The following is a 14,494-nucleotide window of genomic DNA, read 5'->3' as shown; positions in this document are numbered from 1 at the left end:
AGTACTTACAAATCTAGCTAAGGCTTTTCAGAATTGTGTTGTGAGTGAAAACACTCTGAAATTCAAAGTTTATCCTTCTGGGCATCTGAAAATGCACATTTAATACTGGAGATCTTTTTTTCCATGAATTCCAATACTTTAGCTCTTCAACTGTAACAAACACCGTCTTCTTTTCTCTGACATAAGCATGTGAATGTGTGGGATAAGAGGAGCTCCTTTTTTTTTTTTTTTTTTTTTTTTTTTCTTTTGGCATGGGTGCTACACAAAAGGGCATGAGGAAATGAATTGGAGGGTTCAAATAATTTGCAACAAAGGAGGTACAGGACCACACAAGAAATGAGACTTTAATAGATACTGATCGGTGTTCAGGAAAAGAGTGTTTTGTGTTAGGTACTGAATTAAGTTATTGGTGATTTCAGGGGAACAATGTAGGTATTTCAGTGTAAGTATTTCCTGGACCATAAGGCGATGGAATTAAGATTGCCTGGAAGACCTTTATTTTGGCATTTTGTGACTGATTTGCTTTTTGACTTTGCAGCTTTAATACAACTTTCTTTACCTTTCATTGAGGTGATCAGGAATATTTGTGTGTGCACAACCCCCGAAGATTAATTTGGAAACAATCTACTAACATGACAAAAGATGTGCACTTGCACTGTGTAGTTCTGGACACCAGTTTCTCAGATGTTTTATGGAGGAAATTAGTTAGGAAGTTAGAACTACCATGCTTATTGTCACTGTTCCTTTTTTAATTTTTGTTTTTCTTTTTGAAAGCTTGGTAATTAATCTGGCTACTTGGAAATTTAGCAAGGAGTACATGTTTGAGACTTTGTTTTTGCTTAGTTTTGAATGATGCATTTGGGGTTCAAGCTGCATTGAAGCTGTGATAGCTGAGGAAAAAAATACACTGGTACCTTTATCTTTGTCCCTGAGTGTGCAGAAAGAGTACTGTGTGCTGATTTGGAGGTATGCAGGGGGTTGTTCGTGTCCCTGCACCGGGAGAGGTTTATGGTGAAATGTAGCTGAGCATAGTGTGTGTGTGGTTTTAGAATTAATTTTTTTGCTGTTTCATACTATGTAAATTGTGATACTATTAAAATGTTATGTTTTTGTTGTACACTAACAGTATTAAACTTGCTACCCTTTAAAAAAAAAGAAACCACAAAACAAACCAACAACCAAAACCCCCTGCCCCAAACAAAAGCCCCAAAATCACTGATAAAAATGGAATTTCTTCTGTGAATGCTTTTTATTATAATTCCTGTCGGGCCTTTTTCCTAATACTACAGTCTGTGCTAATGCTTCCATGTCATATCTGGCTTACAGGACTGTTCTTTTGGCCTGCAGCTAGCATCCAGCCACCTTTCTGAAGGCCCTTCAGGCACTGATTATCTAAACTAACATGATGGTAAACTGTTCCTGTGACACCAGAGATGCAGTGAGAGGAATTATGCATATATTACTGACGATCTCTTTATGTGCAGAAAGTCAAATGCTTTCAAGACTAAGGCTAATTTTGCAGATGTGGGTGAACTGTACCATGTGTGTGTAGGTTGATCACATCACAAGGGAGAAGGCAGTGCAGTTTTCAGATGCTTTCAAAAGACGCTGTGAGGTCTGTTGTCTCAGGAAGAGAGAGTACCACATTATTGCGGAGGATATTGTAATTTTCCCTGACTCTCCATTTTTGTTTCTTAGACCACATCAATGGAGCACATTCAGGGAGCTTGGAAGACTATCAGTAATGGTTTTGGACTCAAGGATTCTGTCTTTGATGGCCCAAACTGTATTTCACCTACTATTGTCCAGCAGTTTGGTTATCAACGCCGAGCATCTGATGATGGCAAAATATCAGATACGTCCAAAACTAGTAATACTATTCGTGTTTTCTTGCCCAACAAGCAGCGCACGGTGGTAAGTCTACAGTACCTTTATGTTAGAAACGTCGTACTGTTCCCATTGCTAACGCTATGACGTGCCTGGCAAGAGAAATGCCAGGCTTCACAAAGGTCTTACTGTGATTGTGTTGTCATTGGTTTGTTAATTCTAGAGGACACCTTTTGAAAGCAGTGTATCTGTATTTTGAGAACCTGTATTTCTCTACCTCAGTGCTGTATTTTTCCGATATACACGATCAGGATACTTGCTTACATACTTAACATTAAAAGACAGTAGTTGGCTGACCTAAACAATGATGCCTGTATGAAGTAAAACATGTAGTGGTTTCTGTCACCGATTTCTTCACTTGAATGCCTACAGTGAAGTATGGTAGTTAAAGCCAAAGTGAAACTTCTTGAGCGAATATTTCTATTCGATTTCTTGGAGCTGAGTGTACGAATAATAGTCTTATGCAAAGTTCCCTGAAATCTAAATTAAGCCTTTTTCTATACTTAAAGTAACTCCATTTGCCTGCATTTTTATTACTTTTATAGGCTACCTACTTGTATGAGGGCTGTATAAAATCCTGTTTCACAGAAACTTAGTAATTGTAAGAAATTGAAAAGTTATAAAACGGCTTCAAAACTTCCTTTGCATAAGTACACAACAGTTCATGGCAGAAAACATGCCTGCCTGACAGGTTGGCTTACCGTGCGGCAAGTTAAATCAGAAGGCACAGCGGACTGTTGTTACATCATACAAGTAATTTTTATTTATCTATGTATTAACTTCAAAAGTGAACAGCTGTGCAGTTTTACTGGAACTTATAAAGAGAAGGAGGAAAAAAAAGGACTGACTGACTCCCCACGCCCCCCCCCCCCCCCCCAAGAAACCCAACAACCCAACCCCAAACCAAAAAAACTTAAAGAACTTACTTCTGGAATCACTCACTAAAGTTTTTTTTTTTTTCCTTTGATCATAGGTAAATGTGCGAAATGGGATGACGTTGCATGACTGTCTTATGAAGGCACTTAAAGTAAGAGGTCTGCAGCCAGAATGCTGTGCAGTTTTTCGACTTCTTACTGAACCAAAAGGGTAAGAGTCTGGAATTTATATGTGAAACTTTCAACTAGAGGATGTAAGAATCTTGTTTTTAGAATAGCAGCAATGAAGCTTTCTTCCTTTCTCTTGCTAGTTTCTTTTAAAAGCAGAATTTGGTTGTGAACACTTCCATGTTGTTTTCTTTACCTTCCTCTAGGGCAACTCCTTCAGCTTCCTGGGTATTAAAAATTTTATTTTTGTTTTAAAGCTAAATATTAAAAACACTCAAAAGTGAGGGGTACACTCAAGTACTTGTAGCGTCTTACAGAGGCTTTTGTCATACTCTAGATAAAATGATGCGACATGCCTTCGTATTTGAGGTGCATTTCTCCTCTGCGTTTGTACTTGGTAAACTTCAGTGCTAGTGATTCTTAGCCAACTTAAATGAACGTCTCCTCTGTGTGCTCAGTTTTAAGGCTCTACATTCCTTTACAACTTTTCAATGTTTGGATTTAAATCTCACTTCAGATATTCCTTATTTTTTTGTAGGACCGGGGATGCTGCTATTAAATACCAAATGATTCTTTTACAAGCTGAGGGAGTGAAGGTATCTCATGGAGTTAATACATTTAACTTCACACCTCGTAAGGCTTGGGCTTAATGCTCTTTTAAGCCTCAATCATGAGGCAGTCATTTGTGGGTTTACATCTCTATGTAACTGAGTCCATTCTGGGGTCACCAGTAACTTTAGTGCTGAAGCACATAATACAGCTTTCATGTCACTAAGTCTGCCATTCATAATTTCTTATGTTTTGTTTATAAGGGTATTTCTTTGACTCTATTGCAGCTTCTAGGTGTCTTATTTAAAATAATCTTTATATGTAAATGACTCACACGTTATAAAATAAACAGAAGAAGGTGAATTGCTGTGTTTTCAAAGTTGCTTCTAATTTTTTAAGTGAAAGACACTGAAATATAGCTCACTGTAAGAGGTTAGCCACGCTTTTTTGTATTTGTTTTCAGTTTTCTCAAGAAAACTCACAAAACATAGATCATTCATTAGGCCAGACTTCTTATCTCCTAAGTAATTTGTTGTCCCCATTTTCTTTCTTCCAGAAAAAAAGTGCGTTTGGATTGGAATACAGATGCTGCCTCCTTGATTGGAGAGGAACTGCAAGTGGACTTTCTTGATCATGTTCCACTCACTACACACAATTTTGTAAGCTTTTCGTCTTCTGTATTTTGATGTAAATTGTATCAATTGAACCACATATTCAGTCAAAGAATGGTTTAGGAACTATGTCCCTTTTGGCTTTCCAAACACAGGGGGATTTCAGAAGTGGTGATTTGATTCTTCACCCCTACTCCCTACAAATTAGATTGGCTAAATATCAATTCGCAATGAAATGCCAGATTTCTGTCTACGTTTAGTGATTCCCAAGTGTCAAGAGGCTTTAAAAGCTCACATTACACATATTCTTCAAAGGTCTGATGATTGCCATTTTTATTTTATGTAAACATATATTTCAGTAACTGTCATATTAACATACCATGTCTTTAAAGTCCAGAACTAGGAGATAACCTGTGTCTTCAGTCTCTGGCTCATCAGTCAAAAAAGGCTGAATAAGTTTGGCAGCATTATTGGACTGTTGTTAATGACACTGCCTGTACAGGGGTGCTGTTAATTCTGCAAGGTCATGACATTGTTTTGTGAGCTAATGCTGCTTTGTAATTTGACAGAGTGTTTTTTGCGGGGATGAAAGACTTTAGATTTGTAATTCCTTCTCAAAAATGGATTATTTGCTTGGTATAGAGCAAATAAGTAGAGCTTGGTTTTTTTTTTTTTTTTTTTAACAGAGAGATAATGCCTAGCTCTAACAGTTTTACCTTGTATTATTTTGTTCTTCCTGGGGAGGAACTCTATTCCTATATTCTAGCCTTTTTGTTGTTTTGTCCTAGAAATATATTGTGCCAAGTGGCAAAACTAAAGCATTTTCATTTGCATCCATTAGAAAGGTTAGGATTGATTTACAAAAACTGAAAGTAGCTTTGCTTCTACTTTACATTTTTAGAAAGCTACAGATAAAATTGTCTGCAGTCGGTCACTAGAAAACTAATATTTTTCTCCAGATCTGGAAGAAGCTCAAACTTTGAACCTTCCTCCACAGTATGCTCCAGAGGAAGAAACCATTTAGTTTATTTTATCTTTTTTTGTATTTCAGAAGCTTTAAAAAACTGTTAGATGCCATTTAAAAAAGTAGAATTTCCTTAAGCTGTTTTACTTACTAAGGAATTTATTTCTTGTGCAAGGGGTATTGGTTAGTCATAAACACACAACAAGCATTTTGTCTAATTAAAAAAATGAGGTGATTCTTAAAATCTGATCTTCCTTCACCTCCTTGGTGATACTAGAAACAAACAAAAGCCCCAATTCTTGGCCCACCCAACTCTGTAACCTTGCCGAGCACAAAATAGTGCTTTCGAATTTGACAGAACACTTTTTAAAATAATCAGGTAAACAAAGCCCTAAATATTTGTAAGTTTTCCAGGTTTGCAACCAAACTGGAAATATATGCAAGAACACTCAAGTGTGGTTTTAAGTTTGGTAGCACTTTGGGGACACTGGTAACATTTTAACATGGTATTTATTTATGTCAAGCTCTGGAGATGTTCATCTCAGCTAATGAAGAGAAGCTAGTAGCTTGGATTAATCATTTAATGTGTTTTCTAGGCTCGGAAGACATTTCTAAAGCTTGCTTTCTGTGACATCTGCCAGAAGTTCCTGCTCAATGGGTTTCGGTGTCAGACATGTGGTTATAAATTCCATGAACACTGCAGCACTAAAGTTCCAACCATGTGTGTCGACTGGAGCAATATCAGACAACTCTTGTAAGGACTGTTCCTTTTTAATAGCAACAGTAATTCTCTGACAGACAAGCATAGTTTTTTTTTTAATCTCTTATCATAGAGATAAATTTGTATTGTTGGGAAGTGTAGTCACTTTCATCAACATACAGAACTTGTGAATTGATTTCATAAAACAGCCAGCAATGATTGTCTATTCCCAGGTGAAGAAGGCCATTTACATTAAATGCATTTTGTTCTTGCTGTAAATTTTAATATTCTGGGACAAGCAAAACAAAGATTTTGAATGACCAGGCAGTTAATGCCCTCTGTTTCAACAGAGGAATCGTAATTCCTCTCGCATAACACTTTTGTTAGAAGAAAAAAAGGTCGTGGTTCAGTTGGTTTTTAGCTGTTGGAAGCATGAGTGTTCAGAGCTACCACAGCTTTTGACACCCTGTTGATAATACTTTCCTAATACTGATTAGAAAAATTGAAAATCATGCTAGAAGTCGTCCTTTTATGCAAAAGTGTTAAAACCTATAGTTGATTTTATGTGTCCTACTTAGTGATTGTATTTTTTGTAACTAAACTTGGTCATACAGTTATGCATATTCTTACACTGACTAGTCGTTAAGAGTGTAGGATGACTTGTGCCATTTGGTGCTACCTGGGTTTAACAGAACTTAAAAAATTTGGTGTTGAATATCCTTTCAGGAAAATCTGAAGTCTGATGTAAAAAGATTTTTATCTTAAGCTTAGAAAGAACACATGGAAATTTTCTCTGGGAGTCTGGAGACATAGTTTTCAGTCATACCATACACAGAGGAAAAATATTATCTGAAGATAGGAATGTGTTCATGAAGTTAATTATGCGGGAAAGAAACAGCCCTTTAAATTTTCAGCTTTAAAGAGCATTGTACAGGAGGTAGTGTAGCAGTTGAAATTGTAATTGTTTTTGTTGATATTTCAGATTGTTCCCAAATTCAAATATCAGTGACAGTGGTGTCCCTGCACTACCTCCCTTGACAATGAGACGGATGCGGGAGTCTGTCTCCCGGATACCTGTTAGGTAAGCTAGTATTTCCTGTCATTTCTGTTTTGGGAAATACAGTTGTTTAAAAACAAAACAAAAAAACCAAAACACCCCCAATTCCTCAAATATAGAACAATCTTATAGAACGTTGGGATACATGTGCAAGAAGGCAACACCACTTCATCATAGATAACATGTAGTGTAATTTCTTGTTCTTGGATTCAAGCAAAATGTTGATTTGGGATTTTATGTTTTTAATTTTTTAGTCTTAAGATTTTTAAGGGAGGGTATTAAAGGTTTTCTGGAGACCTTTGTTTTTCTGCCTAAGAAAATTCAGGGCTCCCTCTGGTATTTTCGTGAGTTAATTTTATTTTATCTGATCAGGTAGTATAGATATAAGGGTTTGAGACTTGTTTTGCGTGACTTGCATACATAAACTAAAATAACTTTCTAATGTTATGATGACAGATAAGAGTTTAAAGAAAGAACAGTGGAAACTGAAAAATACGCTCCTCCTAAAGAAAATTCTGAGACCTAAAGAGAATGTTCCTGTAGTTTTAAATGCTAGAATAAAAATTGCTTTCCTTTCAAAGGGGCCTGTCTTCTAATCCTAATTTATGCCTGTATTTTTTTTCCTTGAAATTCTAGAGGCTGAAGAGGGCAGGCCATCTTTTGTTTTTTCTACATCCCTTTGAAAAATCTTGGCCTATTCAGGAATGAGACACAGAGCATGTAGCTGACTTGCAAATGGTTCTATATATTTATTTACTTAATTTAGTGGGAACTGCATCAGGAATTTTTTATGTTCTCTTTGCCATCTTACTTTTATTTCCAGTGTTGTTGAACAATGACTCATTAATTTGATAGTTTTCTGTGAAGGCTGGCTAATTTCAGTTAAGATACTTGTGTGATTTGGGATAAATAAGGTTTGAGTGACCTTAGCTGTGATTTATAACTCTTTGTTGAACTGGATTTTAGTGTTGGCCTCCTTTTAACTGGTGTTGGGTTTCATGACTTCCTTGCTGGCTGTTCTGTGTGAACCATTGAACAGTCTTGCAAACCTTTAGGAATTCAGGGCTTAGCAGTAAAAGTAGCTCTTAAGCTATGCATTTAACAAGCTTGAAATGAACAGTTTGTTTAAATTTCACAGACCTGAATTAATCCAGCAGAGCCAGTGTTTTATCAGTATATTAAATGTGATTTGATGGGGATCAAGGTGAACTGTGGCAAAATTTATAATGGCAGAAACAGACTTACATTAAACACACTAGATAAGTAAGTGAGCTGACAAGATCTTCAAGTTTTTTTAATTTATTTCCTAAGTTAAATTGGGAATGATTCAACTGACCAAATAGTTTAGTTAGTGTGTAGGTCCCAACTTTTTCTCTGTTTGGAATTCTGTGTGTATTGCTTTTGGACAGGTTATACTAAACAGTATTTTTCAGTTGCTAGAGGGGAAAAAATAACCACAACTTTTCCTTTCTCTCTCTTTCCTTCTCAGTTCCCAGCACAGGTATTCTACACCTCATGCCTTCACATTCAACACATCAAACCCTTCCTCTGAGGGCTCTCTTTCCCAAAGACAGCGATCTACATCCACACCAAATGTCCATATGGTTAGCACTACAATGCCTGTAGACAGCCGGATAATTGAGGTAATATTGGTAGGGAGGGAATGGCATAAATTTAAACTAAAATTGTGACTTGCCATCTAGTAGTCACTGGTTGGTTTTTCTTCTTTGCTTTCTGTCGTTTGCTTACTGTTTGCCTTAGTTGGCCGAGTGATGGAGAATATAGGTGACACATTTGCATAGAAAGCTAATAGTTCGTTCTTGCAGTCTTTATCAACTTTACTGAAGTTCTAGGTAGATTTTTGTGTCTGTAAAGATGTGGGGGAGCTTAACAATCAAGTTTCACAGGTCTGGAAAGAAAAGAAGCTCAGTTTTGCTGAAGAAATACTTATTAGGCATGTCTAAAAATGTTCTTTCAAACTTAAAAATCTGGGTTTGTTGGGAGGCTGGTTTATTTTAAATCAGACTACAGGTACTGTAAGTCTGGATGTAGTTGTCCAAGTTGGGATACTCAAGTCAAAGCTTCATGACAATGTGTTTTGTATTATACCTGTACAGAATTAACAGCAATTCTGCGCTTGTGTGCTAAAGCCATTTGTCTCTGAGAATATTCCTGCTCTTACTTGGTTTCAAGCACTTTTTTTTTTTTTTCCTACCTTAGACTGACAGTAGTGAGAGACAACTCTTTGAAGTCAGGCCTAAAGTGTTTGGGGGTTTTTTGGTTTTGTTTTGTGATAATCTTAACAAAATAAGGGTGCAAGAAAGGCTTGCAGAAGTGCTGAACTGTAGGACTTCAGAAAAAGCACTGTTTGTTGGGTTTTTGCTCTGGAATAGTTTAAAAACTCTTCAGTCCAAGCAAAAGCCTTTGACGGCTGAGTTTACTTCCACTGTCAACTAGTAGTTTACAGACTTCTGTGAAATGTGAGGACTCTGAAATATGCTAGAGAAGCCCTCTGGACCTATGGAACTGAAGAAAAGTGCACTGCAGCCCCGTGAAGCCTTTTTGGTTAGAAACTTTGTGTCAGCTGGGCTTTATGGGGAAAGGTACCCTCCCTTTCTCTTCAGTTTTCTTAAGCTTACAGCCTTTTTTACTGCTTCAGAAGCCTGGATGACCATCTTTTATGACACAAAAATTAATGAAGCACTCCAGAAAGAGGATGTGAATTATCAAATTTAGTAGTGTGATGAGCCTTTAAGGAGACATTGCTTTCTTTATCCTTTTTGCGTAGCAGTAAAGACAGAAGTGCTTTCTATTCTGGCTCTTCATAATATCATAGGGACTGAATAAAAATAATTGTCATGTCTTAAAGGCAATAGCTGCTTTTCAGAAGGCTTAAAAAAAAAACCCAACACACAAGAAAGGTTAGTAGAGACCTTCTAGTATGAGAAAGACCACCTTAATAAAGTGGTTTACCAAAGGATGGATACTAGTGAACTTCGAGGTTTCAACAGGAATACTTACTTAAAAGTTCTGCTGCACTTAATTATTATATATCAAAAAAATTAGGTTTACTTTTTCTTTCATTTATCCTAACATACAATTTTTTAAATTTTTTTTATACTTCCTCTGTTCTTTTCTTTTATCTCTTACCATGTTGGCCTAGAATAACAGCCTGAATGCTTCTCCCAGTTCCTGGTGCAGACGATTTTGTTTGAGGGGAAGAGTAGGTATTTTCTTGGTGCCTTTTGTTTTCTTGTGATTAACAGGATTGCTATAACTTGTAAGCCATGGCAGTGTCCACATGAAATGTTTAATCTCGAGTTGATTTGATGAAAATCTTTATAGCATGTTTATATTTAAATATTGAGGATGCTAACTGGAAGAGGCGAATTGATAGAAGAGCTTCATTCTTCGTTTAGCTGGATGAATCCATACTACTATGAAATTGGGTGTGAATTTGAATATGCTTGGATTAGAGATGCATTCGGTCACACAGTTTTTAAAGCAAAGCCTTCACAAACACATCTATTATGTGGCTTTTTCCCCTGAAAACTGAATATAACTGTATGAGAACATGATGTACTATTTTTATTTCACATCAAAGTAAAGTTGACAGATTACAGCTCTGTGTATGGTGTTATTTGTGTTGTAAGAACAACTCTAAGAACACTGGTTTTGGTTCATTTGCTGTAGGATTCATAAGCAAAAAGAAAATATTCACATCGGTGGAAGTTCAAAAATTCTTTTTTCTTAAATAAAAATTACGTATACTTAAGTATGAGAACAATTTAAATTAGTTATCCTTTGCCAGCTTACTTGAAAGCAGTTACATTCTCATGCTGATGTACAAAACCCATCACTTGTTATTAATTCAGGTTCTTAAAGATTTTTTTTGTCCTCAAAATGGACAAAAGTAGTAACTTGCAAGAGTTCTTCATTGGTAGTTCATGCAGATTTTAATCCACTCAGGCATAGAGTAGAGGTACTCTGCAAGAATACTGTATATAGAGTGAAGCCTGGGAGAATGCAACTAACTAGCTAAAATTATGTATTTCATAAATGAATCTTTAATAAGGATAATCTAAGTTAATTTGAAAACCGTATGGTGGAATGTAGGCTTGTTCCGTCCTCCTATGAAATCTTACATTTATTATTCTACTAATTGGTTAGAAAGTTTGAATTGACTTCTATTAACTTTGACAGTATTTAACATTTCTGTAGTGCATGTTCTTGCTTTGTACTTATACAGTACCTGGATATTTTACCTTTCCTGTATGTACTTTGGGATAATACATAGAAGGTGAGAAAAGTTGTAAAGTCATGTTTGTCAGAGCTTAGTTTATCTTGTGCATGGCTGTAGAATTGTGTTGTAACGTGCCTGTGGCATGAGGTGAGAGTTGTCGCACTGTACCAACTAGTGAACTGTGTGAGAACATGCTTTTCAAATATCGCCAAACTTTAATCTGTGGGAAAATGTTTTGAAAATCAGATGGGTTTGTATTAGGCCGCTAGATGTAGCCTTTTTTGGGTTGAAATAGTATAGTAGAGATATTTCAAAATGTGTATTGACTTGGAATATTTTAGGGACTTTTAAGTTTTCCTACTTATAACCCAAAACCTCTTTGAGAACTTGTCCCCTAGAGATACAGGACCATCACAGGAGCTATGTTCACATCTGAAATACAAGCATGTACAAAAATCCAGTGGTGGGAATGCAGACAGTATTTATGGTGTTTCTTCTTGTTCTGTGTCTTTTTTTTTCCCCTCTTTCTTTTCTTGTTTTGTTAGTAATACCTTTTAATATGCTGTGAATATTTTTTTATGTTTTGTAAGAATTCACAAATTGCATGTTTTTTAGCATATAGGATTCTTGTAACTAGAAAATAACCAAGCTGTCATCTTTTGGAGGGTGTTGGTCAATACTGTATAGCACTTGACCAAAAATGTCAGGAACTATTTCAACACTATTCCTGCTTGTTCCTTTGTATGTTCTCATACATTCATTAACTTTATTATGTGTCTTCTCTGTTTTAGGATGCAATTCGAAGCCATAGTGAATCAGGTATGGTTTCAAAAAATAAAATAACTTATAATATTATTTTGTGTTTATTTTCTGATTCATAAATAGTTTTTCTTCTGTTTTTATATTTAAGCCTCACCCTCTGCTCTGTCTGGAAGTCCTAACAATATGAGCCCAACTGGCTGGTCTCAGCCCAAAACCCCAGTCCCAGCCCAAAGAGAGAGAGCCCCTGGATCTAATACACAAGAAAAAACCAAAATTGTAAGTATGGTAATATTTTAATTTTTATTTAATATGTTAAACTAGGCTGGGAGTGGTGATGTGTTGGGGTAAATATCTGTACTTAAAAGGCAATAAAAGCTGCTGGTAATCTTGGATTGTTCTGCACTGTGTGTATATAATAGCGATATAATTTTAACTAACTTGGGAAAGATGGCTCTATTGCCTTGCATTATAAATACCCAGAACAAAGTGTTCTGGATTGAAAATTAATTTCAGACAGTATCGTGAAATTATTTTTCAGTACAGATTCGAGGATTACTTTTCTAAATCTTTAGGGGCTGCATCTTTTTTATTCTTTTTTAATATGTTTAAAGTTAACCTTATTATCACTATTTGACCTGTAGCTTCCATAGAAAGTGGATATTGATAATGCCATCATTTTCATAGTAAAGTTAGTCAAAATGTCTCAGGGAAAAATAGATTTAACAAAATGCAAGTGTTTCCTCAAAGACTTGATTTAAACTTAGCGGTGGGGGGAGAGAAAGAAAAGTTAGAATAATAATGAATAGTATCTCAAATTTTTTGAAGGCTTATAAGATTTAAAAATTAAAGTACAGTTGCTTAGTGGGACTCACAGTTGTTAATCTTTTAGATGTTTGAGAATTCTGCTCTCATCTTTTTGGTTTATTCCTTTTCAATATGTAAATGAGTTCCTGAATTTTAGTATTGTAATTCTGAAAGAGTCAGTATTTCAGAACTCTTTAAATAGTTGATTATAAAACATCTTAAGATCTAAGATCGGGATTTAAGTTTCTAGTGCTTATGCTAATGATAGCTTCTTAAGCAGTTCAAGCCATCCAAGAAAATGTTTTGTCTTTTTTTTTTTTTTTTTTGGTAAACAAACCCACCACCCCTCACAAATTGAGGAGAAAAACAGAAGTCCAAACTGCAGGACAAAACCCTCAGGATTTCAATGCATCTTAAACTTGTATGAAGGAAGTTGTTTCATTCTTCGTGTGTATAAATAATATATTTGATTAAATACTTAGAGTAAAAGCCATGTCAATTTTTGTTCCAGAGGCCTCGTGGGCAGAGAGATTCCAGTTATTACTGGGAAATAGAAGCAAGTGAAGTCATGCTTTCTACCAGAATAGGGTCAGGTTCTTTTGGAACAGTTTACAAAGGCAAATGGCATGGTAAGTTCCTGACAGGTGTTACTGTCTTCTCCAAATGTTGATATGGTAGGGCAGCAATCCAGAAAAAGGTAAAATTGTTTTAATGGTGCTGTTTGCTTATCTACCACCAAAGCTACTACTTGAGAAATACTAGTTTCCTAATATTAGCAGTGGGGAAATTAAGGCAAAGAACAGACATCAAAACCTGAATCTCACAACTGCCATCTACATGTTCACTATTTTGGAGCCAACATAGTTTTCTTTATTACCATGTTCTGCACAGCTTGTTTTGTGAAAAGATTTTTCTTTCCATTAGCAGGATTGAATTAGTGGGGAAATTTCACAGCCTGATGTTAAATTATATTTACCTTTTTTTACATAGTGCTGTGGTTTAATTCGCATACTTATATTCAAGGTGGCAGGGAAAGGAAATAAGCATAAATTGTTTTTACTGTGGAGTTTTTCTAAGGAAGAAAATGGTTGATGTGAGAGTTTATGATATAAAGTTATCTAGAATACTTTGAAAAGAGGCACACTGCAGAACTACAGAATTAGTTCTCAAATTCATGCTTGTGATTTAAAGAAATACACACAAACGTCTCCAGGCCCTAATTTAAATAGCATTATTGTCATAAAATAAGATGACCAAGAAAAATCTGGAAACTTATCTTCCACCCTCTATTTTTAAAGAATAAGTACTTGCATGTCTTAAAGCCCAAATATTGTCAACATCAACGGAAGGCCTACTCTTATGCTAAAGGTAACATTCTTGAACAGTTAAACTGATTTTATTATATAAGTGAAACAGAACACAGAAGTCAAGAAGAAAACTAGGTTAAGTGAGATTTTACTAATCAAGGTCATAAATGAGAATTTCTTGTTAATATTTGTTTTACTAAAACATTTGCAACTCTATGTATCAAGAACTTTGGTGTGTTAAATAGGAAATGCATGGAACTAGTATTTAGAAAGACCCCTCAGTTGTGTGCACAAGATGGCTGTATAGCTGTCTCCTAACTCAGTATGGGAAAGATTCAGTATCTTACTTGTGGTAACTGTTTCTAGTTTTCCTGATTTCTCAGGAAAGTTGAAGTTAAATTACCAGTTATTTTTTTTGTAACCATCATTTGTGGTGTGGTCTTAAAAGATTCCCAGGTTTATATTTCTTGCAAGTCTTTTCTGTTTAGAATTGAAGAAACTGGGTGTTCATTGTGCAAATTAGTGAAACTGCAGACTTTTTCATAGTAAGCTATTCTAATAGTACAA

General features: G+C 35.6%; 1 protein-coding gene across 8 annotated transcripts in view; it reads left to right on the top strand.

Moving 5' to 3' along the window:
- The window catches only part of RAF1 (Raf-1 proto-oncogene, serine/threonine kinase), an 80,845-nt gene that overhangs the window by 53,449 nt on the left and 12,902 nt on the right, over positions 1-14,494 (top strand). For 5 of the 8 annotated variants that reach the window (XM_074879729.1, XM_074879733.1, XM_074879730.1 and 2 more), the window contains 10 exons: positions 1,699-1,914; positions 2,861-2,973; positions 4,036-4,138; positions 5,651-5,808; positions 6,737-6,835; positions 8,301-8,454; positions 9,975-10,034; positions 11,846-11,873; positions 11,965-12,092; positions 13,132-13,249. In XM_074879729.1, the coding sequence (XP_074735830.1) occupies positions 1,699-1,914; positions 2,861-2,973; positions 4,036-4,138; positions 5,651-5,808; positions 6,737-6,835; positions 8,301-8,454; positions 9,975-10,034; positions 11,846-11,873; positions 11,965-12,092; positions 13,132-13,249 (1,177 nt within the window). The remainder of the gene's footprint in view (positions 1-1,698; positions 1,915-2,860; positions 2,974-4,035; positions 4,139-5,650; positions 5,809-6,736; positions 6,836-8,300; positions 8,455-9,974; positions 10,035-11,845; positions 11,874-11,964; positions 12,093-13,131; positions 13,250-14,494) is intronic. The other 3 variants (XM_074879736.1, XM_074879732.1, XM_074879737.1) reach the window with 3 other exon arrangements.

This window comes from Strix uralensis, chromosome 10 (genome assembly GCF_047716275.1).
Source record: "Strix uralensis isolate ZFMK-TIS-50842 chromosome 10, bStrUra1, whole genome shotgun sequence".
Lineage (NCBI taxonomy): Eukaryota > Metazoa > Chordata > Aves > Strigiformes > Strigidae > Strix > Strix uralensis.
Note: the sequence above shows the minus strand (reverse complement) of the source record. Positions and strands in the feature narration are given on the sequence as shown.